Source organism: Protopterus annectens, chromosome 5.part0 (assembly GCF_019279795.1).
Source record: "Protopterus annectens isolate FY-2018-M chromosome 5.part0, PAN1.0, whole genome shotgun sequence".
NCBI lineage: Eukaryota > Metazoa > Chordata > Ceratodontiformes > Protopteridae > Protopterus > Protopterus annectens.
Window position 1 is genome coordinate 758,043,071 of NC_056735.1, and position 27,071 is coordinate 758,070,141.

General features: G+C 43.7%; 1 protein-coding gene across 2 annotated transcripts in view; it reads right to left on the reverse strand.

The window, feature by feature from the left end:
- CWF19L2 (CWF19 like cell cycle control factor 2) overlaps nucleotides 1-27,071 on the reverse strand; it is a 1,774,451-nt gene that overhangs the window by 305,368 nt on the left and 1,442,012 nt on the right. For both annotated transcript variants that reach the window (XM_044072604.1, XM_044072603.1), the window contains one exon: nucleotides 2,353-2,433. In XM_044072604.1, the coding sequence (XP_043928539.1) occupies nucleotides 2,353-2,433 (81 nt within the window). The remainder of the gene's footprint in view (nucleotides 1-2,352; nucleotides 2,434-27,071) is intronic.

Here is a 27,071-nt window from a genome sequence, read left to right on the forward strand (position 1 = left end):
ACGAAAAATTCAGGAGTTGGCCGACCAGCACTTGCGAACTGCTTCTGCTTTGGGCACCGCGCGGCAAGAAAGACTGATGTAATAGCGTCGGCTGCATGTTTTATACCCCTGACAACCTGACGTCATGGATGAAGGGACAGCAACCGACGCAGGACCCAAGACTTTGTTAATCAGGCTGACTGAGAGCAACCTGCCAGCAGATTACCTAAATGTAATGACTGCAACAGTGAAACAAGAAAAACATCATGAAACTTCAATGCATAAAACGCTGACAGTGTTCACTGCAAACTTCTTTATTTCCAAGTTGGGGAGGTGTACTTTTGCCTATATCTGGCCCACTAGGAATGAATGAAACTTGGATGGGTGAGACAGGCAAGTAAAGCTGTGTGTTTTGATGTATGCTGCTTTAATATTCATTTACAGTCATAAAACAATAAAGGCTTGTCTTACTAGCAAACAAAAATAAAATAAAATGAATGAAACAAACACTTTTGCATTTTCTACTTAGTGTTGCTGCATTCAAGCATCTACACAAAGAATGATGTTAAGTTCATTCATTCAATCATTTTCTGATACTTGCTTTACTCAGTTTAGGGCTGTAGGAGACATGAAACCCATGTAGGCATGCAGTTGCTGCAAAGTAAAGAAATCAGTACTGGAAAAGATACCAGCCTGTTCTAGTTAGCAAACATACTCGTACATACCTATAGGCAAGCTGAAGGATCACCAATTCACCTACAGCATATGTCTCTTTGAGATATGATTGGAAACTACAGCACAATGGAAGGACATGCAGACTTAGACATGCCACCTTATCCTGTATTTTTCCAGACAATCTGGAAATCAGAATGATTTTCTGGTAGTCCAGAAAACACTGTACAAACTCTGCAATTCTGTTTAGCAAAATGAACAGAATGTCAGAGTCTGTAAAATAGTAGCATTAGCCTGATTTTTGACAAAAATATCGCTAAAGTGATGTGGAACTGTCCCCATCTAGTTAAATAAAGAAAAACAAAATAGTCACACACAACACCAATATAGAAGAAAAATAAATGAAAGGAAAGTAAAACGTTCCATCGTAATGACGTACACATTCACATCACAAAATGGGAATGGAAGTGGGTAGACAGGTGGTCCAACTTTGGTCTGGTTTTCACCAAGATGAAAGGTGGTAACCCTATGCAGACTTTACAAAAAAGTACCGCAACCAGGAAATGAAATGGAGGAATAAAGACCTGTGAGAGAACCATTGTGGCACTATGCTAGAAAGATATTAGGTTACAAAAATTCCCACTACACCCTTAGACATACACTGTCAATAAAAGTGTTTTTCAAGCGTTTTTATTTTATTCTTTTGTTAATGAGGTAAACTTGTCTTTTCACAGATGACCAAGTAGCATTATGTGGTTAAGTGACCTGCTTAACCTTACAAAGAAGGAACGTGCAGACTGACGGAATCAAATCTTGGACTACAGGTTGAAGACTCTTAGCAACTCATAGCTGCACCAAACTGCCAGATGAGTGGTAAAAGGGTGCAAGTGGAAGGGTGGAATGTTTACCTTGCTACTTGGGAAAGGAAGAGGACAAAAAAAACAGGTAACAAGAAATAACAAGACACACATTAAGGAGTACATTCTTCGCCTGTTAAATGCATAAACCCACTGTGTACAACCTTTTTTTAGGGGAGACTTGAAAGCACTGTTTGGTTAAGTGACTTGCCCAGACTCACCCAGCAGACCAATAGAGACTTATGGAATCAAACCATAGAGGAAAGAATGAAGATCTTTAGAAACTTACAGCATTAACCTTCTATACTAAACTGTTATATTTTCATAAATCACACTGTGAAGTTTCTTCTTGGTTTGTATTTACAAAGTGCTGATCTTACTGCATACCTGTCAACAAGTAATGACATTAAAAGAAAAATATGACGTTATATATATGCCCTTCTGCGGTCCATGCATATGACCGTGTTATTAACACATATTTCAGGTTTAGAAGGAAATCCAGTACAGATAAATGTCTACACAATGCTAAATGTCATCACATAATTGAAACCCCCAAGATTCATCACAAAATGAAAGACAAAATCTGAAGCTGAGGCTGACTCAAAGTTGTATAAATGTATGCAGCTGTCATATCCAATAACTATTCCTGTCTTCCGAAAAAAAATTTCACTCTGTCATAGCATTACTGCAAGTACAGTGCTATTTTTGTTAGAATAGTATGGAAATCACTGCAAGTGGGTAAGGAGAATAAAAAACAGTATATGCTGAAAGTCCTTCTCCATGACGTTCAGCCATTTTACAACTATCGTCAGCTTTTAACATTAACTTGCAATGCCATACTTACAGATCGGCGGATATCTCGCAAGGAGAGGTCAATTAGTTTCTTGTTCATGGCCCACTCTTCATCAGACTCCATTATAGCTTTCTGTTAGAATAAAGAAATAACAGTTTCATTATAGAAGCAGATGCTTCAGTATGTAGGCATGCAGACATATCAAATTAAATAGATTTAAGGCACTCAGTCTGGTACAGTGTGTGCAACTCTCATTTTGGTGGAAAAAGTATAGATTAAAATGGTATTCTCAAGAGCTGTGTTTCTTGTGAGAAGCACCCCACCATGTGTGCATCTTCACCCTCCTATCACTTGCTTACTAAAAATATTAAACTCTAAGGTTACTTCATCTTGGGGAAAACAGTAATTTCCCTCATACTACACAAACTCATATAAATTAATGCTTTCTGAAACACAGCATTCTCACACCTGTTCACATTCCTGTGTTTCACTTCAAACTAAAACAGAGAGTGAAAGGAACAATACCACTGCAATGTTGTCAAATGACACTGAATATAAACAGACATTATCTGTCTTTCTTAAGGTTGTTTGTAATTGCTGAGACTGAAAAAATTAAAGTGAGAAATATACTAATTTATTTAAAGGACATAAGTGCCCCCAAACTAGAAAAAAAAAAGCATGTTTTTCTCACACCTGACTTTTTTTGCAGTACAAATATCCCTTCGCTATTGTAAGCTGTGATTATAGATTATTTTAACTTTTTTTTTAAGTTTTATCCTAAAATGACCCGATGCAGGTTGCCATGCTGTTGTGATTTATTTTATAGTCAGTTTCTTGTTTGTTTCCTTGATGCTATTTTGCAGGGACACAGAGTAAACTCCATTGTGAAGAATACTTCTGTCAGAAAAGTCAAAATAGTCTGCAGAGAAATTACATACAATACCCTCAATCAAGACTTATTTAAATGCGGCACCCTTCAGCTTGGGTTAAAGGGAAGGAAACTTGACATTTATGTGGTTATTTTTTAAGGCATTTGACATGCTGAGAAAACTTGACATTTGGGTGAAGCTGTCCTTAAAAAAAAAAAAAACAACCAGTATTCAATTATAATGTAATTAACTGCTCTGAAAGAACACCATGGTCATTTAGTACTACTTCTTTCAGCAGAATCAGTGACTATAAGCACAGTTCTGCCAAGTACAAGCATACTTTAGAAAAAGACAGAATACGTTTTCCCCTTCCAAAACGCATAGTGATTTCTAGTATTTCTTTACACCATCAACAATCTGTTCGAAGACGGCTCAGTGAAGACAAATACATCAGACAAGCTTTGATTAATGTCTTTATAACGTATTCTTGGGGTGTGGTGAGCTTGCATGCATTTATATTAGTTAGGGGTATGCAAGAGTATATACCAGCTGTGTAAGGGATGCAGCTTTGCCTGCCACATAAGATTTTTTTGCCAAAAACCCATATGATGCATCAGTTTCAAATGAAGGGCCTTTGCTGAAATAGTCACTGATGTAATGAGCCAAAATACTAATATTTGTACTTTTACCAGCTTAAAGAGATGGTCTTTATATATATACACAAACAAATTTATATATAACATACATAATCATATATATATATTTAGATATAGATATACAAACGTACATATATGTGTGTTACATGTATATATATATATATATATATATATATATATATATATATATATATATATAAAAGAAAGGGTGTGATAAAAAGTATGGTACACTGTGTAGACATTTTCTTGTTTTATCTACACTACTGGTGAATATGAAATTATGTACTCACCATAACGTTCCATCTGATTAGGTGACTTCATTTGTCTGCAACCTTTGGGTCTTGGATCCGACTTCGGATCCGAGCCGGCAACTTATTTTACAGCTTATGGATCCTAGCTCCTCCCCTTACCCATAATCCCCTGCCAACCCTGATTGACCTCAGATCAAGTTTGCCCTTATACCAAATTTCAGACCAAGGTTTCCCAAAAAGGGCCAAGAAAGGACATATAAGAATTGACTTCTGAATGCCAGGGGGAAGGAGGGAGGGGCTGGTTGCAGACAAATGAAGTCACCTACTCAGATGGAACATTATGGTGAGTACATAACTTCTTAATCTGAAGTAGGGACTTCATTTGTCAGCAACCTTTGGGACAGAGTCCCCAGCTACCTGAATCTTGGGCGGCCATCATGGAAGGATGTTCCGGAGCACTGCGGAGCCAAAGGATGCTCTCCCTCTGGAAATAACGTCCAGCTTATAATGGTTGATAAAGGTTTGAGATGAGGCCCAAGTGGCTGCAGAGCAAATATCATCCAAAGATACTCTAGATCTAAAGGCAGCAGAAGTAGATATGGAGCGAGTAGAATGCGCCCGTACTCCCTGAGGTTCGGGCCTCCCCGAAGTTTCATAGGCCAGGAGAATACACTGTTAAATCCATCGTGATAAGGTGACCTTAGAAATAGCTTTACCCAGATTGAATTTGGCAAAGGAAATGAACAACTGATCTGACTGTCTGTGACCAGCAGTCCCATGAATGTAGAACTGCAGTTGTCTGTGCACGTCTAAGGAATGCAGCTTGTATTCCCCTTTATTCTGGTACTTAGGGAAGAAAACTGGCAGGTTAATGGACTGATTGATATTGGTTTCTGAGGCCACCTTAGGAAGAAAGGAGGGATTGGTCCTGAGGTACACTCTATCCTGATGAAAAATCAAGTAGGGAGGTTTCGCTGAAGTGATGGCGACAAGGAATGCCGTTTTCCAGGAAAGATATTTAAGTTCGGCCAAGGCAGCTGGTTCAAAGGGAGGGGCAGTCAAGGTTTGAAGGACTAATGATAGATCCCAAGGGGGTATAGCTTCCTTGACAGGAGGCCTGAGCAGGAAGGTACCCTTGAGGAAGGCTTTACATAATTTCGCAGTCATCAAGGGACCTGACTCGTGTCCCACATGGTAATGAGAGATGGCTGCTAGTTGAACCTTGACCGTAGAACAGCTAGCTCCCCGCTGAAAAAGTCCGGTGAGGAAATCCAAAACGGACGGCAATGAAGCCGTGAAGGGATCAATGTTATGGTGTTCCGCCCAGATGGAGAAACGCTTTACTGCGATAGACTTTTCTAGTGGAAGGTTTATGTGCTGCCACCAAGATGGCTTTAACTGGTGAGGAGATGCCGGGAGTCCTGACTAAGAGTGGAACTGGAGCAGCCAAGCTGTCAGCTTCAGGTTGTCCAGATTTGGGGTCGGTAGGCCTGAGGGATGGGATATTAGATCCGGAATAGGATCCAGAATCCAGGGAGGATTCACCAGATGAGACCACAGGTAAGGGAACCAAGTTTGACGAGGCCAGAATGGAGCAATGAGGATCATTCTGCTCCCCAACCGAGAGGCTTTCTGTATTAGTTTCAGCATCAGCGGTAGAGGAGGATAGGCATAAAGTAGACCGGGAGGCCAAGCATGCACTAGAGCATCTCTCGGGGCTTCCCCGAGGGGGGGAATCAGAGCGAAGAAGCTGGAGCATTTTGTGTTTGAGGGAGTGGCAAAAAGATCACAGCAGGGTTGCTCCCATTCAGCAAAAATCCGCTTCGCTACCTGGGAATCGAGAGACCACTGGTAAGGGGAAAGAATAGTGTGGCTGAGCTTGTCCGCCAGAATGTTGGACTGTCCCGGAATGTGCGTTGCGATAAGGAAGCGGTTGGTGGAGATCGCCCATTCCCACACCCTCATGGCCTCTCAACAGAGAGCGTATGACCTGGATCCCCCCTGTTTGTTGATGTACCAGACAACTGACATGTTGTCCGTCTATATCGCAATAGTTCCTACGGGGAGAAGGTTCTGAAGTGCTTGCAACGCCAACAGCACTGCCCTCATCTCCAGAACGTTGATATGCAAGGAGGTCTCTGTGTCTTTCCACGTGCCTTGGACCGTTCTGCCTGAGCAATGCCCCCCCCACCCGAGGCGAGAGGCGTCCGTGGTCACCGTGGCAAGGGGAGGCGGCGTGCAGAAGGGTCGTCCCGTATGAATGTCCGGGGACTGGAGCCACCATAAGAGGGCCCTCCTGCAAGCCCTGCCGACTGAGATAGGATGGCTGAGAGGGAGAAACTGAAAAGACCATTGGACTAGAAGGGTCCACTGTAGCACCCTCATATTCAGACGAGCGTATGGAAGAAGAGTTATTGCTGCTACCATGGAGCCTAGAGCCCTCAGGACCAATTCTGCCGGTGGGTCTTTTAATTGGAGGATGGCCGCACATGAAGTCTCAGGTTTTGAAGTTGCTCCGAAGTGAGGAACGCTCGCAGACTTCTGGTATCTATTTTGGCCCCTATGAAATCTATCACTTGTGTTGGAGCAAGGGAGGATTTGTCTAGGTTGATCGTAATGCCTAGATGGGGAGCTAGGCGGAGAAGGTGATTTCTGGCTGCGCACAGTAGATGTCTTGTTGGGGCGGACAGGAGCCAGTCGTCCAGGTACGGGAAGACCTGCATTCCCTGGAGTCTCAGGTGGGCCGCTATCACTGCTAACACTTTGGTAAACACCCTGGGGGCTGTGGTGAGACCAAAGGGAAGGACCCTGAACTGATAGTGACTGGCTCCCAGCCGGAAGCGGAGAAACCTCCTGGATCGTCTGTCCATTAAAATGTGGTAGTACGCATCCTTGAGGTCTATTGAGCACAACCAGTCGCTCTCCAGCAAGAGGGGGAGAATGGATTGAAGGGTGACCATCCGGAATTTTTCTTTGGTTACTGACAGGTTCAAGAGTGAAAGGTCGAGAATCGGTCTCAAGTCCCCAGTCTTTTTTGGCACCCCTGGAGTAAAACCCTAATCCGAGTTGATCTGGGGGGACGGGCTGGATGGCTCTTTTTTCTAGCAGCTGCTGAATTTCTGCAGCTGCCGCCTCCCTCTGATTGGGTGGTACATCAGGGAGGTTTTTGAGTCTGGGGACATGGTGCAGTGTAATTTTGTAACCTCTGGATATGATACGAAGCACCCAGCGATCTGACGTAATGGATTCCCAAGCCACCAGGTGCTTCGAGAAGCACCCCCAGACTGCCTCAAGAGTGGAGCAGTCAAGCAACCGCTCAGGACTGCTGCGTCGGCCGATCAGAGAAGGTTTCTCTGGACCCAAAATTTCTCGGGGTCCCTCTGCCTCTAGGGAGATGTCCTCTCTGTCCGCCTCTGCCACGGAAGGACTGGTTGTCTGGAGCAGGATGGGAATGCTGCGATTTCTGGAACCACATCTTCTTCTGTCCCTTTTGGTTCTTGGAAAAGGACCTCTGGGGAGCAGAGAAGTGAACCCCGACGGCAGACAACGTCTTCCTGTCCTTTTCGCTCTGAACAAGTGTCTCGCGAACGGTCTTGCCAAACAAGGTAGAACCATCAAAGGGGGCATTCGCAAAGGACGCCTTGAAGGGCTCCGCGAAGTCACAATGTCGGAGCTGACGTCTCATGACTAGACCCACTCCGCTGGCTCTAGCGGCTCCCTCTATGGCGTGGGACAAAAGCCGCATAGAGGTATTTGAAACAGATCTTAGAGTGGCCATAAGAGTGGAGTACAACTGCTTGTCCTCTGCCGACATGGACTCTGGGGGGGAAGCAGCATATTCTTTGATAAGATCTTGCTGCATCCTGATGACATGTGCCATGTAGTTCAGGGACCTTACTGAGAAGGTCGCTGAACTAAATACCCGCTTCCCGAGGCAATCCATCGAGCGGGACTCCTTGCTCGGTGGATGAACCGAGGGGCTCTCCTGAGCTAATTCCTTCTTCGTGGCTGCCGCCATCAACATGGCATCTACGGGGGGACCCTTGCTCCAATGGGACCGGTCTTCAGGGGGACTCAAAATTCGATCTGGGCGTTTGGGGACTGGCTTCACAGTGTCCGGCTCCCTCCACGCCCTGGTGGTGATAAGGTCCACCAGGAGGTTGGCCGGAGGTGACACCCAAGAGGTAGACGGGCCTGCTTCGAATGCCTCCAGGAACACGGACTCGTCGGAGGAAGCCTTGGGGGCAGACACCCCCCCCCAATCCAGAGCATTTCCATGATGTCTCCAAAGGAGACATCCTCGGGGGTGACCTTGGGGAGCCTTCCCCTTCATCCAAGTCCGTGTCCTCTGTTAAGGACTCGGGGGAGTCCACGTGTCTCCTCTTACACTTATGCTTGCAAGGCACTTCCTCGGGGGGACTGTCCGAGGAGGTCTCACCAGCAACATCCTGTTTCAGTGGAACAACCTGGGACATTGAAGCAGGCTGCCCCTGTGGCCGGGTGATGGAAGCCTGGCCCAGCAGAGAGGGAGTGCAGGGTGGAGCCGATGCAAGGACCGGGGGTCCAGATGCTCTCAACAGAGCCCTCTCCACTACATCGAAGGCCAAGGGGGAGCCTCTCTCCCTGGAATCCGAAAGCCGGCTCCCACTCGGATCCGATGAAGGGATTGGAACCGGCGCCGAGGCCACCGGATCCGAAGGACCCGTGTGCTCCGACCTGGATGGAGCTGAAGGCACACTGAATCCCTCGGATCAGAAGCTCAGCCCACGGCTCCGAGAGGTTGGATCTGACGATGGACCCGACAGACTCGAGGGCAGGATTGAATCTGAAGTACCCAGTACTGTCGGCACCGACCCACCCCCGGCTCCAACGCTGCTCGGCTCCGAGCGCTCCAAACCCGGGAAGCGGGTCAGAGAAGGAGCTATCAGGGCATAAAACGGTGTCGAGCTCCCCCCCAAAGGGGGGGGAGGCAAGAGCACTCTCATCTGCAGCTGGGTCTGGATGAACCTTCTCATCATCTGGTCCAAGTCTGCATCAGAAAGACTATAAGTAGATCTCGACAAGGCCACCGAGGTGGGCCGGGAATGCCGCCTCGATGACCTCGACGGAGATCGGGTCTCCTCCTCCTCGGGTCCCGGGGAAAAGCAAGGGGATCTGATCCAAGGAGGAGAGGACCTGGAAGCCGTGGAGGGAGAAGCCCGCTTAGCTGGGGGGGGCCCGAAGCGGAGGCCTCGGCCCGCCGCTTGTGGTGCTTCTCCCTCCTTTTCTCCCTCCTGGCCTCCCTTTCCTCCGGCATCTTAGTGGGAGTTTGAGTCCCGGCCGGGGGAAGGGGGGCAGGAGTGGCTACCACCAAGGGCTAAGGAGGAGCCACGGGAGTACCAGAGGCCGAAGCTGGATCTGGGGGCAAAAGTCCCGCCAGAACCAACTTCGACCTCCGCTCTTTCGGTGCCCTGGGGTTGAATGCTGCGCAGATGGAACACCCTGAGGACAGGTGTTCAACCCCAAGGCACCGAACACACTGAGTGTGGCCATCCGCCGGTGAAAGCTTATGGCCACACTCGGTGCACTTAGAAAAGATGGGCTTTGGGGCCTCCGACATTTTTCAAAGAAAAAAATAACTACACAAACACACCAGGCCCCAAAAAACACAAGCAACACACACACACTCTACGAACCAGCGAGGGGAGGAAATACACTAAAATTGAATAAAATTAACAAAAGGGAATCCTAAACACACACACTATTAAACAAATCAAAGATTTTTTGTATTAACAATTTTTTTCTCAAAACTTATCTGAAAGTCGCCAGGAGCTCTGAAATCCAGCTGTCTCTTCTAAGAGCGGCAAACTAGATCTGAGGTCAGTCAGGGTTGGCAGGGGATTATGGGTAAGGGGAGGAGCTAGGAGCTCGGATCCATAAGCTGTAAAATAAGTTGCCAGCTCGGATCCGAAGTCGGATCCAAGACCCAAAGGTTGCTGACAAATGAAGTCCCTACTTCAGATTCAAGGGTTTACATACATTCTTGGTTTATCATCAGCAATTTATTTACATCCGTGTTGCCTCATCAAACCCATTAAAGTTTCCATAAACTCGAATGTTTACTTGTTTACTTTTGTTTACTAAAGTAGTGCACTGATCAATATTGACCAATTTATTTTGATCATTTCTGGCTTCCTCAGCTGACCATCATTGGACCTTGATGCCTCTCTTCATTCATTGGATCAACCTAAACATCCTGGCCTCCCCTAGACCAACTCCAATCAGGTTGATGCAACAGAGGATACCAAGGCATCCAGAGTCCACGGGCTACATCACACTGCTTGTTGTGTGTGTTTCTACCTATTATATCCTCTCTCTCATGTTTGGTAACACCCTATGGATGGGACATACAATGGGTGGACTGCAGTGATCTGTTCTTCACTTCTGCAATGAACTGTTATTGGCAAGCTACCCCATGCACATCCCTCATGAAGCACATTTAGGATAGGTGTCATATTGTTTTTATTATTATTTCTGTTACAGTTGAGCTTTATTTGCCCCTCATTTTCAATCACAGTTTTATTATCCATCTTCAAGTCCTTCATTCTTGCTTTTAAGCTGAATACTTGAAAGCTCACTTGATCTACACACATCTAGTAGTTTATCATCACATCGGCTTTCCTTAATAGTCTGTGACATGTTAATTTTTGATATCACACAGTATCTTATCAGTGAACCATGCAAATCTCCAAAATCGCTTTTGAACACCTTCATTTCTAATATGAAAATAAATGGCTTAAACATAATTCTTAAACTCTCAATGGGCCACAATTCAAATGACTTGTTCTTGGTCTAAGTGACTTTCACCAGTGTAAACCTGCTTTAATTCCAAAAGCCTTGCTCCCTCTATAAATGACTTACCACTGTGTAATACTTATCTACCGAGCAGGCTTACACCAGGGACTAGAGTCAAGCAGACTTGCACCAAGAGCAAGTCTTTTGGCATCTGGGTTCATCTGCCTGAATCATCTCTGTCAGTATCGATAGCTTGCCTCTCCTTATTTTAAGGTTAAAACACCTTAATCACTTCATTGCAGTCCTACCCATAAAAAATGTGGCATACTGGATTTTTCTGACTTTTGTACAATGCCACTTTAGTAAGATATGGTTCAAATTTTTGAATCTGAGGTCTCCATGCAGCTTGAAGGATGTTGGTTACACGGACAACAATCTGAGCAAAAATGAAGAAACATAAACAAAAAACAATAAATCTGACTGAAAATCTCTCACAAACTGGTAAGGAAATACAAGAGCCAGATCGCTGGACACTTCAAAATGAAAAGTGCAACATGTAAGCTGTTTCTCCTTTACTCTGAAGACTGACAATTTATAGTTTGTCATCCACAAATTAAAAAACAAATATGTATATTCATCATGTGACTACAAACCTTTTTAAATACCTACTTGACAATAAATATTTGTTCACCATAGACACTTAAAAACAATGCATACGATAATCTATAACATACAATGTGTGAATAGAAATCTTGTTTACCATCTTCTTTTCCCCTTTCTCTTTAAAACTGGTTTAAAATTGGCAGCCACATTTAGCCATGGAGGACTGCTGGCATCCAATCTAATTTGTCTCATTACCTCCCTATATTCCAATTCATCTTCCTGATTGCCACAGAAGTAGTCCTTAACATGGTCAATAACACTAAACAAAATCTTTTAAAATGAGGGCACTTGGGAATTTATATTCCAAAAAGGAGTCTGATGATTTGATTAGAGTGCTGCATGAAAAATGTTCTTGTAGCAGTTATCTCAAAGCAAGCAAACAAGCAATCGAGGCATCAAAGGGTGTTAAAAAGTAGAGTAAGACTGAATTGTTATGATGTCATTAGTGCAGTGGATAGCAGCAGCATTAAAAATATTGTCTGGAATAATTTGCATATTTTAAACAATATTTTGGAGAGAATGTACTTATAAAGGGGTTGTGGGCAAAGTAGGAACATTTAACATCTAACAAGTAGTTCATGTCGATTAATTCCAGATCACCTACATTTTTATTGTACACTTATACAAGGCAGTTATGTAATCTCACCTTTTTTTAATACATATAACAGTGATTATGTGATTATGAGCACTTCATGTGAGACTTTTTATACTGGTAAAACAAACGAAGAACTAAAATCTAAAAGCACAATTATGTCATCAAAAACACAAGTGTAGTATATGTACTGTACAAGCATTACACTTCCTGCCCTAATTTTAAAAGAAATTTGTTTAGTGTTAATGCCCATGTTAAAGAATACTACAGGGTAGAAATTAGGAATACGAGTTAGAATATATGGGGTGGTTTGGCAAATTAGGAAGGATGTGAAAGCAACCCCACAGCTAAATGGGGCAGTTAATTTTAAAGAGAAAGAGATCAGAAGATAGTAAGCAAGTGTTCTATTTACATATTATATGATGCTGTTTTTAAGTATTTATGGTTTACATCTATTTACTGTCAGACAGGTATTTAAAAATAGAGTCACATGATGAAGTATTTTATTGCAAGATTTTTTTTTTAAGTGAATGAAAAAGTGAATGCTGTCAATTTAATGAAGTCTTCAGTGTAAAGATGAAAGGGCTTAATGCTGTGTAATTTATTAAATTCAGTTTGAAAAATCTAGTGCTCCAGGTCTTTATTTTCCCTACCACTGTGTAAAAAGAGTTGGCAAAAATGAAGAAATGCAGCTTGAGGGACTGGTGATTCAACAGTACTGAGTGTGAAAATCAGAAAACTGAATTTATTAAATGTGACAGCAAGATCTGAAATTAAAAAGTTATTTTACATGGGAAAAGATCACAGCATTACTTGTTTTAATTAATGAGAAATGGGAAAACAGAAACATATTTTTATATTAAAAACTGAAAAACAAAGCTGACCTGCCCACTGCATATGGCTGTAATATTGTACAGGCATCTTTGAAATGGAAAACTTTGCAGCCTGAAAAGCGTGGTTTTAGAAGTTTCAAGGCTTAACGCAACATGAAAAAAAAATGACAAACTATTTTTTTCTGACACTGATACATGTACACAGTAAAGGATACATATAGTCAAAGAAGAACAAATATGACATTCAGTTAAAAAGAACCTTTACAAAACTGCACTGATTAAAAATTTACCCACCACACAAATGCAACTACTGGTCAATTCCCCTTTAAAGATAAAGTTACAGCTTCACCACTATATGTTCATATGGTTCCCCTACACATGGTCGACACTTCACAATGTCGAAAACCATATGGTCGAGACCATATGATCGACATTTGAAATGCCGACCATGCGGAACCAGCATCTCCGTACAGTGTGGAATGGAAAGATTTCCATTTCCGCACTGTAGTGCGATCTCGGAGTTATTATATTTAAGTTACGGGGGATTTAAAAAGTAGGTTTATGTCGTGTGTTTTATTATTTTTTTTACATGTTCGAAATTTTAGGAGTCGAACATATAGTCTCGGCCATATGGGTTTCGGCTTTCTAAAATTTCGAACATGTATAGTAGACCCATTCATACGTGTCATAGCAGTGGATACCATCATGGAATGCACTCTAATCCAGCCTTGCAACAATTTTGTTAGTCATTACAAAAGTACAATATCATCTGCCAGCTATTGCGATGGGGTTTGCACAGAAACAGATCTTTGCTTACCCTGCATAAATGACAAAGTCGGTCAGACATCTGTCTAAGTCCTGGGTTCTGTCAAGGTTCTGAATTGTACACATACCTACATTTGAAGGGTGTTAATATAACTGTAACAGGTTTGGAACAAAAACTGGAAGGTGGATTGCCTGGATGAGTACCAATATGATGCTATCACACGTATATATGACCAAATGGTTCTAAGGGCAACCCTGTCCTTCATAAGACCACATTAAGTTGCTTTGCACATAGCCTGCAATTATGACAGTCTTCTTGCTGAAGTGATGGCTATCAGAAGCAAAATAAACTTTAAATCCAAAGAGGCTGCCAGTTCAAAGAAAGGCAGTGTTATTTTTTTCCCTTTGGATGAAGTTTAGATCCCATGGAGGAAACAAAGTTTTTCTTAACAGCCTTAAACACAAAGCACCCCTTTAAAAAATAAAAAGATTTACAGAATGTATAGCAGCCAAATGGCAAACAAGTAGAAATGTCAGATGAGTGCACATAACTGAAGCATAACAGTCCCCTCTTCAAATGTGTGGAAAATGAGAATATTATATTCCACAGATAGAGTGGGGTTTGCTGGATGCTCTGAAATTTACAATATGCTTAACATGTGGCTCACTTAAAAAGTTAAAATTTCCTAGAGGTAGATTTCCTAGGTTTCTCTCTTCCAGACTACAAGGTGTAACTACTTTAAATTTGGGTGCATCAGTGTTTACTGTTGTTAGGAAGAAAACAGACAGATAATGGGAGGGTCTTGGGATCTCTGCAACTTTAACTCGTTTGGCAGAAAGAATCAGAGTTGTCTTGGCCTTAGTAGGGCTGGCTCTCTCATGTACTACTTTTTATATTACAAAGGGAATTAGGAAAGAAATGGAGAAGGAATAAAGGATTGTATGTACCACTACAAAATCTTCAATGTAGACTCAGCAAAGGGATGACGACCAAGGAGAATATGTGTCCTAGAGCCTTCAGGATGGTTCTTGCAATCATGCAGGGAAGGGTGTCAGCCTGAGATAAGAATACAGTAAACACAGCCAGCTTTTCCTTTGGGGAAAGAGACCTTGAAATTCTTTGTGTCCAAAATGGTCTCCAGGAAACAACTCATCAAAACAAGGGCAAAGCTAGTTTCTGCAGGCTGAAGGAAATTCTAAACCTAGTGAAGCCCTGAATCAGTACTTTACAGCATCTTTCAGCTTCTCTTACAAGTTTGTTTGGATTAATCAGTCAGCAAATCAAAGATAAATATGAATGCTATAGAACATGAGATATGCAAAAACTAAGGATAAACATGTCATAGATACAATGAGAGCAGAACTGGAAATGTAGGAATTTGTTGTTTCTTGTAAACTAGAACATGCAGGTTAAGTGCCCTGTATGTCAAGGGTAATCATAACAGTCTCTAGGAGAAATACAGGAAGAAGATACTGTAGGGGAGCCACAATCTTGAAAGATCCAAGACTCATCTCCATGTTTCATATCTTTTTGGAACTAGAAAGAGCCTGTAAGAGAAGCTTTGTCTTTGTTCTGTGAGGGTGACTTTTTCTGTGTATGGTGCCAACACGTATTCTAACATACAGTGGATATAAAAAGTGTACGCACCCCTGTTAAAATAGCAGGCTTTTGTGATATATAAAAAATGAGACTACAATAAATCATTTCAAAACTTTTCCCACCTTTAATGTGACCTATAACCTGTACAATTCAACTGAAAAACAAACAAACCTGTTAGGGGGAAAAATATAAAAAATAAAAAAGGTACAATATGCTGGTTGCATAAGTGTGCACACCCTTAAACTAATACTTTGTTGTATGTGCACACCCTTAAACTAATACTTTGTTGAAGCACCTTTTGATTTAATTACAGCATTAGCTCCGTTAAAGCCATCAAAGCACTAAATCCCTGAGTGTAGGACTGCCATTCGCTCTGTGGAGCCTTAGGAGCAAAGAAAATACGTTTAGTCTTCTGCTGTTTCTTTAGGGGGGTGTCAGCCTTAAAAAATGGGGAAGGCTCTGACCCCAGGCAGCATTCAATAACTGTAGTAGGGAATTCTCTGACTAAAATTTGGGGAACACCCCTAGGCTCCTCAGAAATAAATAATCATCCACAGTTTCCCCTTAACATCTGAAATGGACATTTGCAATGCCTCCGCAGATGTGCCTAAGATCACATCCCAACCGGCATCCAACCCAGTCACAACAGAAGAATCCAGTGATGAAGTTGGGGTACCTCTGAGGTATCACTCGCTTCAGGAGGGATGTCTGGTAGAGGCTGAACAGCAGAAGATTCTAACCTAGGTTTCTTGGCCTTCTTCTTCCCAGATGGCTGCCCCTTGGAACCTGGAAGTTTCCTCCGTGTCTTTAGCCAGAAACTTAAGATGTTGATTCTCAAGATAAAGCACCAAAGAGGAGAGCTTTTTGTTTTTGGGAACATAGGCCTGACAGATACACACAGTCGTGTGAAGTGCCAAGGCAAAACTATTTGTGACTGTCTTTATGGGGAATCTTTCTCCCACAGTGGCAATTACCCTTCTTGGATGACATGAAACCCCACAAGCAACAAAATAGCAAGATAAAGATAAGACAACAAAATCCCAGTGGGGCACTTATCTGCAATGGCTTGGTGAACCAGCAATGGAATAGGCGTTCAAACCAACGATCAAAAGATGGTGTTTGGAATAGCAGCAAAAATGTTCTGAGGATGGTACGTCTGGACTTCACCTTTATGCCCTACAATACACAAGAAGCATATGTGTGATGTATGGCATACCTTAAAGCAACATAAAGGCTTTGGTATACTGGACGGATGTCGAGCCGCCCTTGACAGGGGGATCCCTAATGTAAAGGATACTACAACAGTGAAATGGAAGGACATCAACTAAATCCAAGGATTTAAATTTTTCTTGTGACATAAATAAGATGTTGACAACATAGATATATCTCTCGGAGGATCCCAATGCTCTGGAAAAGGCTCCACATCCATGTGAAGCAGAGTCCATCCCTTACCCTATTTAAACTTAACCTTGACCAATGGATGGTAAATCGAAAATTCACCTAAGGTCTGTCCTCCACATCTCTGATTGACAGAGACAGACAGTAATGCCCAAACTAACAAGCTCACCCACATAACCTCTAGAAATTCCCTAACATACTCACTTCAAATAAATACCCATAATACATAGGGACACAGTTGGGTTGGACTGCATGGCTAGAGTTATAAAGACCATGGTGGTTGTTAGCCTAGCATACAACTATGAATACCTGATCAAGAGGGACAGGAAGCATTATCAGAGAGAGGAGGGAATTGTTTTGAATTCTGTTTTATACCATCACCTTATGAGTTCCCACACCCAAAAGTCCACAGCCAACCATAAACAACTAGCACCCCCCCCCCCCCCAACTCATAACAGGTGGGGTGGTGGTGGATATAATCAGAATTAGGAAGTATCCTCTTGACTGGACAGTGAAACAATATCTTACCCCTGCATGAATGCTTACCACGGTCACCTCTCTACCGACTTTGTCAAACACCTTCATTTATTTAAACAGTTTAGTATGATGGTTTGTTGAGAGAATGGACACTACTTAGTGATAAAACAGTACAGTTGGGAAAGTAAACTTACCACACCAGGAGAAGTTTGAAAAGATTACTTGCAGTAGTATACAGCTACTGTATATGGAACACATTCTGCCAAGAATCGGACATTTGGCCTGAGAACAAAGCTTCTTGGTACCTTCCACATGTAACATACTTCTGCTGGAGTACGAGGGTGCAATCATATAAAGGCAGACATATCGGTGAGAAAACTCGGAACTTTTCTTGCCTTTGGAAGATCCAATTAAATCTTGTCTTTTCTGTATTTTCAGCAATTTAGCAATTTTCTTAGAGAACAACATTTTTGGCAGATAAGTATCCAGATGAGGACTTTCCTTCCATATTTGACTCTTCTTCGTCTTCTCTTTCAGCTGTTCCCATTAGGGTTCGCCACAGCGGATTATCTGTTTCCATTTCTTCCTGTCCTCTGCATATTGCTCAGTCACACCAACCGCCTGCATGTCCTCTCTCACCACGTCCATAAACCTTATCTTAGGCCTTCCTCTTTTCCCCTTACCTGTCAGCTCCATCCTTAGCATCCTTTTCCCAATATACCCATCATCACTCCTCAGCACATGTCCAAACCAACGCAATCTTGCCTCCCTGACTTTGTCTCCAAACCGTCCAACCTGAGCTGACCCTCTAGTATACTGACTCCTAATCCTGGCCATCCTTGTCACACCCAGTGCAAATCTTAACATCTTTAACTCTGCCACTTCCAGCTCTGACTCCTGCCTTTTTCTCACTGCCACCGTCTCCAACCCATACAACATAGCTGGTCTCACTACACTCTTGTAGATCTTCCCTTTCACTCTTACTGGTACCTGTCTGTCACAAATCACTCTTGACACTCTTCTCCACCCATTCCACACTGCCTGTACTCTCCTCTTCACCTCTCTTCCACACTCACCATTACTCTGAACTGCTGATCCCCAAGTACATAAACTCATCTACCTTTGCCAACTCTACTCCCTGCATCCTCACCATTCCTCTATCCTCCCTCTCATTTACACACACATATTCTGTCTTAGTCCTGCTGACCTTCATTCCTCTCCTCTCTAGAGCATATCTCCACCTTTCCAGGGTCTCCTCAACCTGGTCCCTACTCTCACTACAGATCACAATGTCATCTGCAAACATCATAGTCCATGGGGCCTACTGTCTGATCTCATCTGTCAACCTGTCCATCACCATTGCAAATAAGAAACGGCTCAGAGCTGATCCTTGACGTAATCCCACCTCCACCGTAAATGGAGCTGTCACTTCCACCGCAGACTTCACCACTGTCACACTACCCTCGTACATATCCTGTACCACTCTTACATACTTCTCTGCCACTCCTGACTTCCTCATACAATACCACAACTCCTTTCTAGGCACCCTGTCATATGCTTTCTCCAAGTCCACAAAGACACAATGCAACTCTTTCTGACCTTCCCTATATTTCTCCATCAACAGTCTCAGAGCAAACATTGCATCTGTAGTGCTCTTTCCTGGCATGAAACCATACTGATGACAGCTAATCATTACCTCCCTTCTTAACATAGCGTCCACTACTCTTTCCCATAACTTCAAGCTGTGACTGATTAGTTTTATCCCTCTGTAGTTACTACAACTCTGCACATCACCCTTATTCTTAAAAATAGGTACCAAAAAGTACAGTTGTGTACACTTACCATAAATGTAGATGTTCGAGTGTATTCACTGTTGCAGTCATTACATTTGGGTAATCTGCTTGAACGTTGCCCTCAGTCGGCCTGATTAACAAAGTCTTGGGTCCTGCATCGGTTGCTGTCCCTTCTTCCATGACGTCAGGTCGTCAGGGGTATAAAGAATGCAGCTGACGCCAATACATCAGTTGTTCTTGCCCCAGATGTCAGGTGCCCCCCCCCCCCCCTCAATGGGAAGCAATTAAACATAAAAGCACAAAAATATACCTCCAACAAAAAAGCAAATATACCAAAAAGGCTTTTAAGCATAGTAAAGGAAAGTAGGGGTATAGCCAAAAGACGTTAGGGGCTGCAGGGAGGGTAACCAGGACTGCAACAGTGAATACACTTGAACATCTACATTTTTGTACACACCTGTACTATGTTCTTCGTGTTTCACTGTTGCAGTCATTACATTTTGGTAGATTCCCAAAGCTATGGTTGGGAGGAGGAGTTTAGATAGCATTAGGGCCAGCTATAAGGCCCTGCAAGACTGCAGTGGCAAAGCCAGCTCTGGATTTAGAAAAAAATGGCAAATGATAATGCTTGGTGAAAGTATGTACAGAATTCCAGGTAGCAGCTTCTAGGATGTCCCCAGTAGGGATGCCTCTGAGAAAGGCTGTAGAGGTAGATGCAGCCCTGGTGGAGTGAAGTCTGATCCCCTGGGGGATAGGTTTTCCATGGTGCTTATAGCAAGAATTAATGCAATGGCTTATCCATTTAGAAATGGTTCGCTTTGAAATAGTCTTCCCCTCTGCTCTTGCAGCAAATGCTACCAAGAGTTATTCAGATTTCCTTTGAGGCTTAGTCCTGTCCAAGTAGAATCTAATTTGTCTGTGCAAATCTAAGGAATGCAGTATCCGTTCCCCTTTATTCTGTGGACTGGGAAAGAAGGTTGGCAAATGAATGGACTGATTAAGTGCCACACTGGATACCACCTTGGGTATGAAGGATGGATTGGTTTCTGAGTGACACCCTGTCCGCATGAAAGATGATGAAAGGCTCTACTGCCATAAGGGCCTGTAATTCAGAAACCCTTCTAGCTGAAGTGATTGCTAAAAGGAAAGCTGTTTTCCAAGAAAGAAATTTTAAGTCTGCAGTAGCAGCTGGCTCAAAAAGGAGGTAGAGTGAGTTTCTCCAAGACAAAGTTAAGGTCCCAGGCTTGGGTTGGAGCTCTCCTGGGTGGTCTCAAATTTTTGGCCCCTCTGAAGAACTGCTTGAGCAGTGGATGAGAGAAGATGGGAGGTTCTGTGTTATAATGAGCTGAAATGGCTGAGGTGTGGATTTTAATGGAGGAAAAAGACAGGCCCTTGTGAAGCATCTCAGTTAAGTATTGTAAAATCTGAGGTAAATTAGGTACTGCTGTGCTCATCCCTTGAGATTGGTTCCAGGCACAGAATCTTTTCCATTTTTCAGCATAAGATTTTCTAGTACTAGGTCTCCTTGCCTCTAAAATGATATCCATCACAGGTTTGTTGAGAGATGGTAAAGGAGAGATTAAGTAATTAGCCAGGCTGCAAGGTTCAGTGTTGGTAGCTGAGGGTGTAAAATCTGGTTCTCCTGCTGAAACAGCAGGGAAGGAGTCTGAGGCAGGTGCCATGGAGATAAACGTGATACACTGCGCAGGAGGGGGCACCAGTGTTGGTGCGGCCAGTCCGGAGCAATCAAAATCATCCTTGGTTTGTCCTGTTTGACTTTTAGTAGTACTTTGGAGAGCAGACGCAGAGGGGGGAAGGCATAGACTGATAGGTTTTTCCAGTTGAAGGACAGAGCATCCACTTTCCAGGCTTGTTTGTGGGGAGTCCTTGTGCAAAATTTGTCCAATTGGTAGTTCTGGGGAGAGGCAAACAGGTCTATATCTGGGCTCCCCCATTTGCTTGTCGACATGTTGAAAATCCTTGGTTCCAGTTTCCACTTGTGTAGGTCCATGAGGTTTCTGCTTAGTCCGTCTGCCAGTGTATTTAATTTTCCTGGCAGGAATTGAGCTTGTAGGTGCACTTGGTAACTCAAGGCTGTGTTCCACAATGCCTTGGCTAGTATGCAGAGGGGGTAAGAACGTGTACCCCCCTGCTTGTTTATGTACCACATAACAGTGGTGTTGTCGGTCTTTACCATTAGTTGTCCTGGAAGAATGTGGTCCTTGAACTTCTCCATAACAGTGGTGTTGTCTGTCTTTACCATTAGTTGTCCTGGAAGAATGTGGTCCCTGAACTTCTCCCCCCCCCTTCCCCACCAAAAGGGCAAATATCTATCCCAGCAGAGTGCTGCCCCCCTGACATCTCAGATGCTCAGGTAAGAGCCGCCCTCTCCAAAGCAAAAAACACAGCATCAATGGGACCAGACGGTGTCCCGGGCTGCGTCCTACATGAACTCCAAGAAGAACTAAACCCAAACATAAAACTACTGTTCAGTCTCAGCCTTACTACAGGATATGTACCCAAAGAGTGGCGTACAGCAACAGTGGTCCCTCCACAAAGGTGGTGCCTCAACGGATCCTGGAAACTATCGCCCCATAAGCCTGACTAGCTTGGTCTGCAAAGCTATGGAAAGGATCATCATGGACCTCATAAATAAAGATATTGGGGACCTACAGACACTGGATCCTACCCAGTTCGGCTTTGTTAAGGGCAGATCCTGCCTCTTAAACCTGGTCGATTTCTTTGAAACAGTCACCAAGGCCATTAACGAGGGGAAGGTGGTCCACACAGCCTACCTGGACCTTGCAAAAGCCTTCGATACAATACCCCACTCGGGCATTATAGATAAGCTCACCAGCTTAAATATAAACCCCTATGTCACTAGATGGGTTGCAAACTGGCTCAAGGACAGAACCCACATGGTTAGAATTGCTGGAGCCATGTCAGACTCCAAACCAGTTACAAGTGGCGTCCCACAAGACTTAGTCCTGGGACCTCTCTTGTTCTGTATATATTTTTCGGAGGTACAGGCTAACACGGAAGGACTGTGGCTGGCCAAGATCGCAGATGACTGAAAACTGGGCGCCATAATAGACTCTCCAGCCGACACAAGCATCCCACAAAAGGGCCTCATAGAAACAAACAACGGGTGCCAGAGCCATGGCCTCAAGCTAAACGCCAAAAAGTGTATAATCATCCCCTTTGGCAAAAACAAAGTGCCCACAAATTACCACATAGGTGGTAATCCATTAAGTACGGAAGAAGTAATTAGGGACCTGGGGACCCAAGTTGATAGCAATCTCTCAATTGACAACCACGTGGCCAAAGTGGTTAGAAAAACATTGTATATAGCCCACCTAATCATGAAGGGATTCACATCTAGATCAGGGGAGGTCATCGTGCCTCTTTACTCATCCCTCATCAGGCTCATAATTGAGTACAATGCCCCTTTTGGGATGTACCTTACCAGACACCTGCAGCAACTGGAAAGACCCCAAAAGTACCTCACCAAGAGGATCAAAGGGCTCAAACAGATGCCATATGCAGCCCGGTTAAAGAAACTCCAGCTCTACTCAGTGGCATACCACCTGCTCAGAGGCGATCTGTGCCTGACGTATAAAGCCATGTCCAACCCGGAATTAATGGACATGCTGCACCTCAAAAAATCCAAATCCCATCAAGCTACGCGCTCGAGAGACTTGAACCTCAGCACTGAAATAAGAAGGATATGCTGGAGGGACAGATTCATAACCCAGAGGCTCCCTTCACTCTGGAATAAAATCCCAGTCCAGGTTAGGCAGAGTCCCTCATTGACTCTCTTCAAGAGGAATCTTGATGAGTGGATGGGAGATAGTAGGTTTACCCCGGGTATCACTTCTGTGTCACTGTTAGACAGAGGCACAGTATACTAACCTCGAAAAAGGGCATAGCAAAATTCATTTAAAATGGGTGGCGAAAGCCAAACACACTCTGGCTAGGCTTATAAATGCCCTAGGGCAGATAGCCTAGTACGAACCTATGAACCTTTGAACCTGTCAGAGCATTCTGTACAGCTAACATTTCTTTTTGATTGATATGCAGGTGTATTTGACTTGGGTTCCATTTGCCCTGAATGCACTTCCCTGCCAGGTGAGCCCCCCATGCAGAGTCTAATGCACCTGTTGTTAGGGTTTGGGTGGCAGAGGGTGGTGTGAAAGGTAGTCCCTTGTTTTGGTGGCAGGCCTCTGCCCACCAAAGGAACTCTAGGTGTAGGCAAGCTATGACAGGAATCATTGCTTCTAGGTTTTGAGAATGTTGACACCATAGACTTTTTAGATACCACTGTAGTTTCCTCATATGCAGTCTTGCATATGGAATTAGAAGAATGCAGGAGGCCATGAACCCCAAGGCTTGCAGTATTTGTCTTGCAGATAGCAGGGTTTTTGTGGCCACTTGTTTGAAGTAAGTTGTCAAATGAATTTGCTTTTCTGGTGTGAGGTAAGCCATCTGGAAAGGTGTATTCAAGCTTGCTCCCAGGAATATAATTTGTTGACAGGGTACCAGTTGTGATTTCTTTTAGTTTAAGCTGTACCCCAGACAAGTTAGAACCCTTTTTACAAAGGCCAGATGATGCAAAAGTATGTCCTGGCTTGGCTTTCTGCCTGAATTAGACAATCATCCAGGTATGGGTATATCTGAATATTTCTTTGCCTGCAAAATGCAATAACTGAAGCTAGGCACTTTGTGAATACCCTGAGTGCAGTAGATAAGCCAAAGGGCAGTGCAGAGAACTGATAGTGTGTGTAACCTGCTTTGAAGTGTAGGTATCTTCTGCAAGATTCCCTGATTGGGACGTACAGGTATGCTTCTTTTAAATCTAGTGCTGCCAACCAGGCATCTTTGCCTAGTATAGGAAGTAATTGGTGAAGAGTCAGCATGTTGAATTTTGGGATCTCCAAAAAAGTGTTTAGAGTAGACAGGTCCAGGATAGGACGCCATGAATTGTCTTTCCTGTGTACCAGGAAAAGTCTGGAGTAAAAGCCTTGTCCCTTTTCCTCTTCTGGTACCAGTTGAATAGCCCCCATGCTTAAGAGAGAAAGTACTTGTTTTTGTGCCTCTGCTCACTGATTTGGGGGTAGGTCCGGCCATCCACTTGGTGTTGGCAACATGTGGAAGTGAAATCTGTATCCCTGGGACACTGTTTAAAACCCATTTGTCCTGGGTAATGAGTTCCCAATTTTTTGCACAAAGAGCAATCTTTCCTCCTAAAGGGGCAGTCAGATGATAAGTGCTTGGAAATTTTAAAAGGAAGTAATTGAGACAGTTTACCATAGGGGGGAGTCTTATTATTCCCAGACTTGGAAGTGGAGGCCCCCCCCACTGCTTAGTTCTGAGAGTCCCCTGGGACTGAAACCTGGGTTTTTTGCTGTTTTTGGCTTGAGAAGACCTGGAAGGTGCTGGAAAGGACCAGTTTTTAGAGGGCCAGTGCCTACTAAATCTAGGAGTCTGAAGTTGCAAAAAATCTTTAACAGTTTGCATAGATTTAGCTTTATCTTCCATCTTTTTAAGAACTTCCTCAGCCTTATTGCCAAACAGGTGGTCCTGATTTAAAGGAGCATCCAACAATTTAGCTTTAAGATGATCAGGCAAAGATTGCTCCTTAAGCTAAGCATGCCTTCTTAGCACAGACCCAGTAACAGCAGCCCTACAAGAGGCCTCTAATGAATCAAAACCACATTGCAAAGTATGTGTTCCAACTTGTTCGGCAGAATGCATTAAATCCTGTAATTCTTTATTTTCCACACAGTCAGGAATCAACATAATTTTCTGTTTAAGCAGTCCAATAACATGTTGCTGATATTTTAACATATGAAACTGGCAGTTTAAAGCCCTAATGGCCAAGGTTGCAGAAGTGTAAATGTTCTTACGCCATCTATCCAGCGCCCTGGAGTCTCTATCAGAAGGGGTAGGATTTTTAGCAGTAGAAGCCTTAATACCCTTGGACCCCTGTGAAATAGTTTCTGGATCTGCAATAGGATTTTTGAAAAGGAACTTGTGGGACTCAGGGACCCTGTAGAATCCGTCAGGTTTTCTGGGAGCAGGAGGCAGGGAAACTAGATTCCGAGAAAGCATTATCAACAATGTCCAGTACAGGTGGAACAGCTAAAGTTCTATGCTGAAGTAGGAGAAGGAAATTCCTAAGCCTCTTTTTTGAATCAGAGTAATCCTGGCTTTCCCAGTGGAAATGGTCCCTTAGAGAATGTAAGGTTTCCCCAAAAGAAAAATCCTCAGGAGGGGAAGCAGAGGGAATAGAGTTCTCTGCATCAGAATCCTCATAAGTAGGTAAGTACAAATCCAGGTCATCAGAAGAGTCAGAAAAAACAGAATCCTGATTAGAAGATTCATAATCAACCTTAGTCCTAGGCCTCTTAGAAGGGGGGGAGGGTTGGCTACCCCTGATAAGAGTTATTAGATCTTCAGCCATTCTTATCATTTGTTTTTTAGGCATAGAGGCCTGAGCATGTGGCCTGGGCATCGTTTTTTTAGACATGGATTGAGATTTAGGCCTAAGTAATGAAGGAGGTGTCGATTTAATATGCAAGTCCTTAGGCCTGAATACACCCTCAGAAGCCCGTGCCTGCACAGCTGCTCCGGACCCATCCAAGGTAGAGACATCCGTGGATTCCATAGTTGAAGTATCTCGCAGCATACCGGACTCCAAATGGGTCTCAGTAGAGGCCTGCGAATCAGAAGTAGCGGGTATCAGGGGCTGCGAAAGCACCTCACTGAGTACCGGCGAACTGGCTTAAGAGAAGCGTCGTCGGCAGTTTTGGACCTCGGCGGCCTGTCTCTGTCTTTATCTTTGCATTTTTTCGGAATCCTGGTAGTCAGATGGCTAACCGACGACATTTCTGGATAATTAAACTGAGAACCGAAATATTTAGAGGCAAAAATATACCGACGATGGATAGTGCGCTGATTAAATAAAGCACAAAACCGACAGCAAGGTACGTCATGGTCAGGGCCTAGGCAAGGAATACAGCACGAATTAAAATCCTTACGAGGTATTTGCTTTCCACAAGTAATGCAATTATTAACTTTTACTGACATCGGAAAGGAGCAAGAAAAAGTTTCCCCAACAAGGTACTTAGCTTTAGTTGAAGACTTCAGTTCTGAAACTCGAAAATGAAAATTTCAGGAGTCGGTTGACCGGCACTTGCGAACTGCTTCTGCTTCGGGCATCACACAGCAAGAAAGACTGATGTAATGGCATTGGCTGCATGCTTTATACTCCTGACGACTTGACGTCATGGAAGAAGGGACAGCAACCGACGCAGGACCCAAGACTTTGTTAATCAGGCCGACTGAGGGCAACCTGCAAGCAGATTACCTAAATGTAATGACTGCAACAGTGAAACACGAAGAACATCACTTTTTCTCCATTCCTCAGGCATCCTCTGACTTTCCATGATTTCATTAAACAATATGGTTAAGAACTCCACTGCCATTTCTCCAAAGCACCTCCATGCTTCCACTGGTATGTCATCTGGACCAACAGCCTTTCCATTCTTCATCCTCTTCATAGCTGTCCGTACTTCTTCCTTGCTAATCTGTTTCACTTCCTGATTCACTATCCCCACATCATCCAACCTTCTCTCTCTCTCATTCTCTTCATTCATCAGCCCCTCAAAGTACTCTTTCCATCTGCTCAACACAGTGAGTACATTTCCCTCACTATCCTTTATCACCCTTACCTGCTGCACATCTTTCCCAGCTCGGTCCCTCTGTCTAGCCAATCGGTACAGGTCCTTTTCTCCCTCTTTAGTGGTCAACCTTTCATACAACTCTCCATATGCCTTATCCTTTGCCACCTCTCTCTTCATCTAGCTCCTCATCTCCTTATACTCCTGTCTACTTTCTTCAGTTCTCTGACAATCCCATTTCTTCTTCGCCAGCCTCTTCCTCTGTATACTCTCCTGCATTTCCTCCTTCCACCACCAGGTCTCCTTGTCCTTCTTCCTCTGTCCAGATGTCACACCAAGCACCTTTCTAGCTGTCTCCCTTACCATCTCTGCTGTAGTTACCCAGCTATTTGGCAACTCTTCACTGCCCCCCAGTGC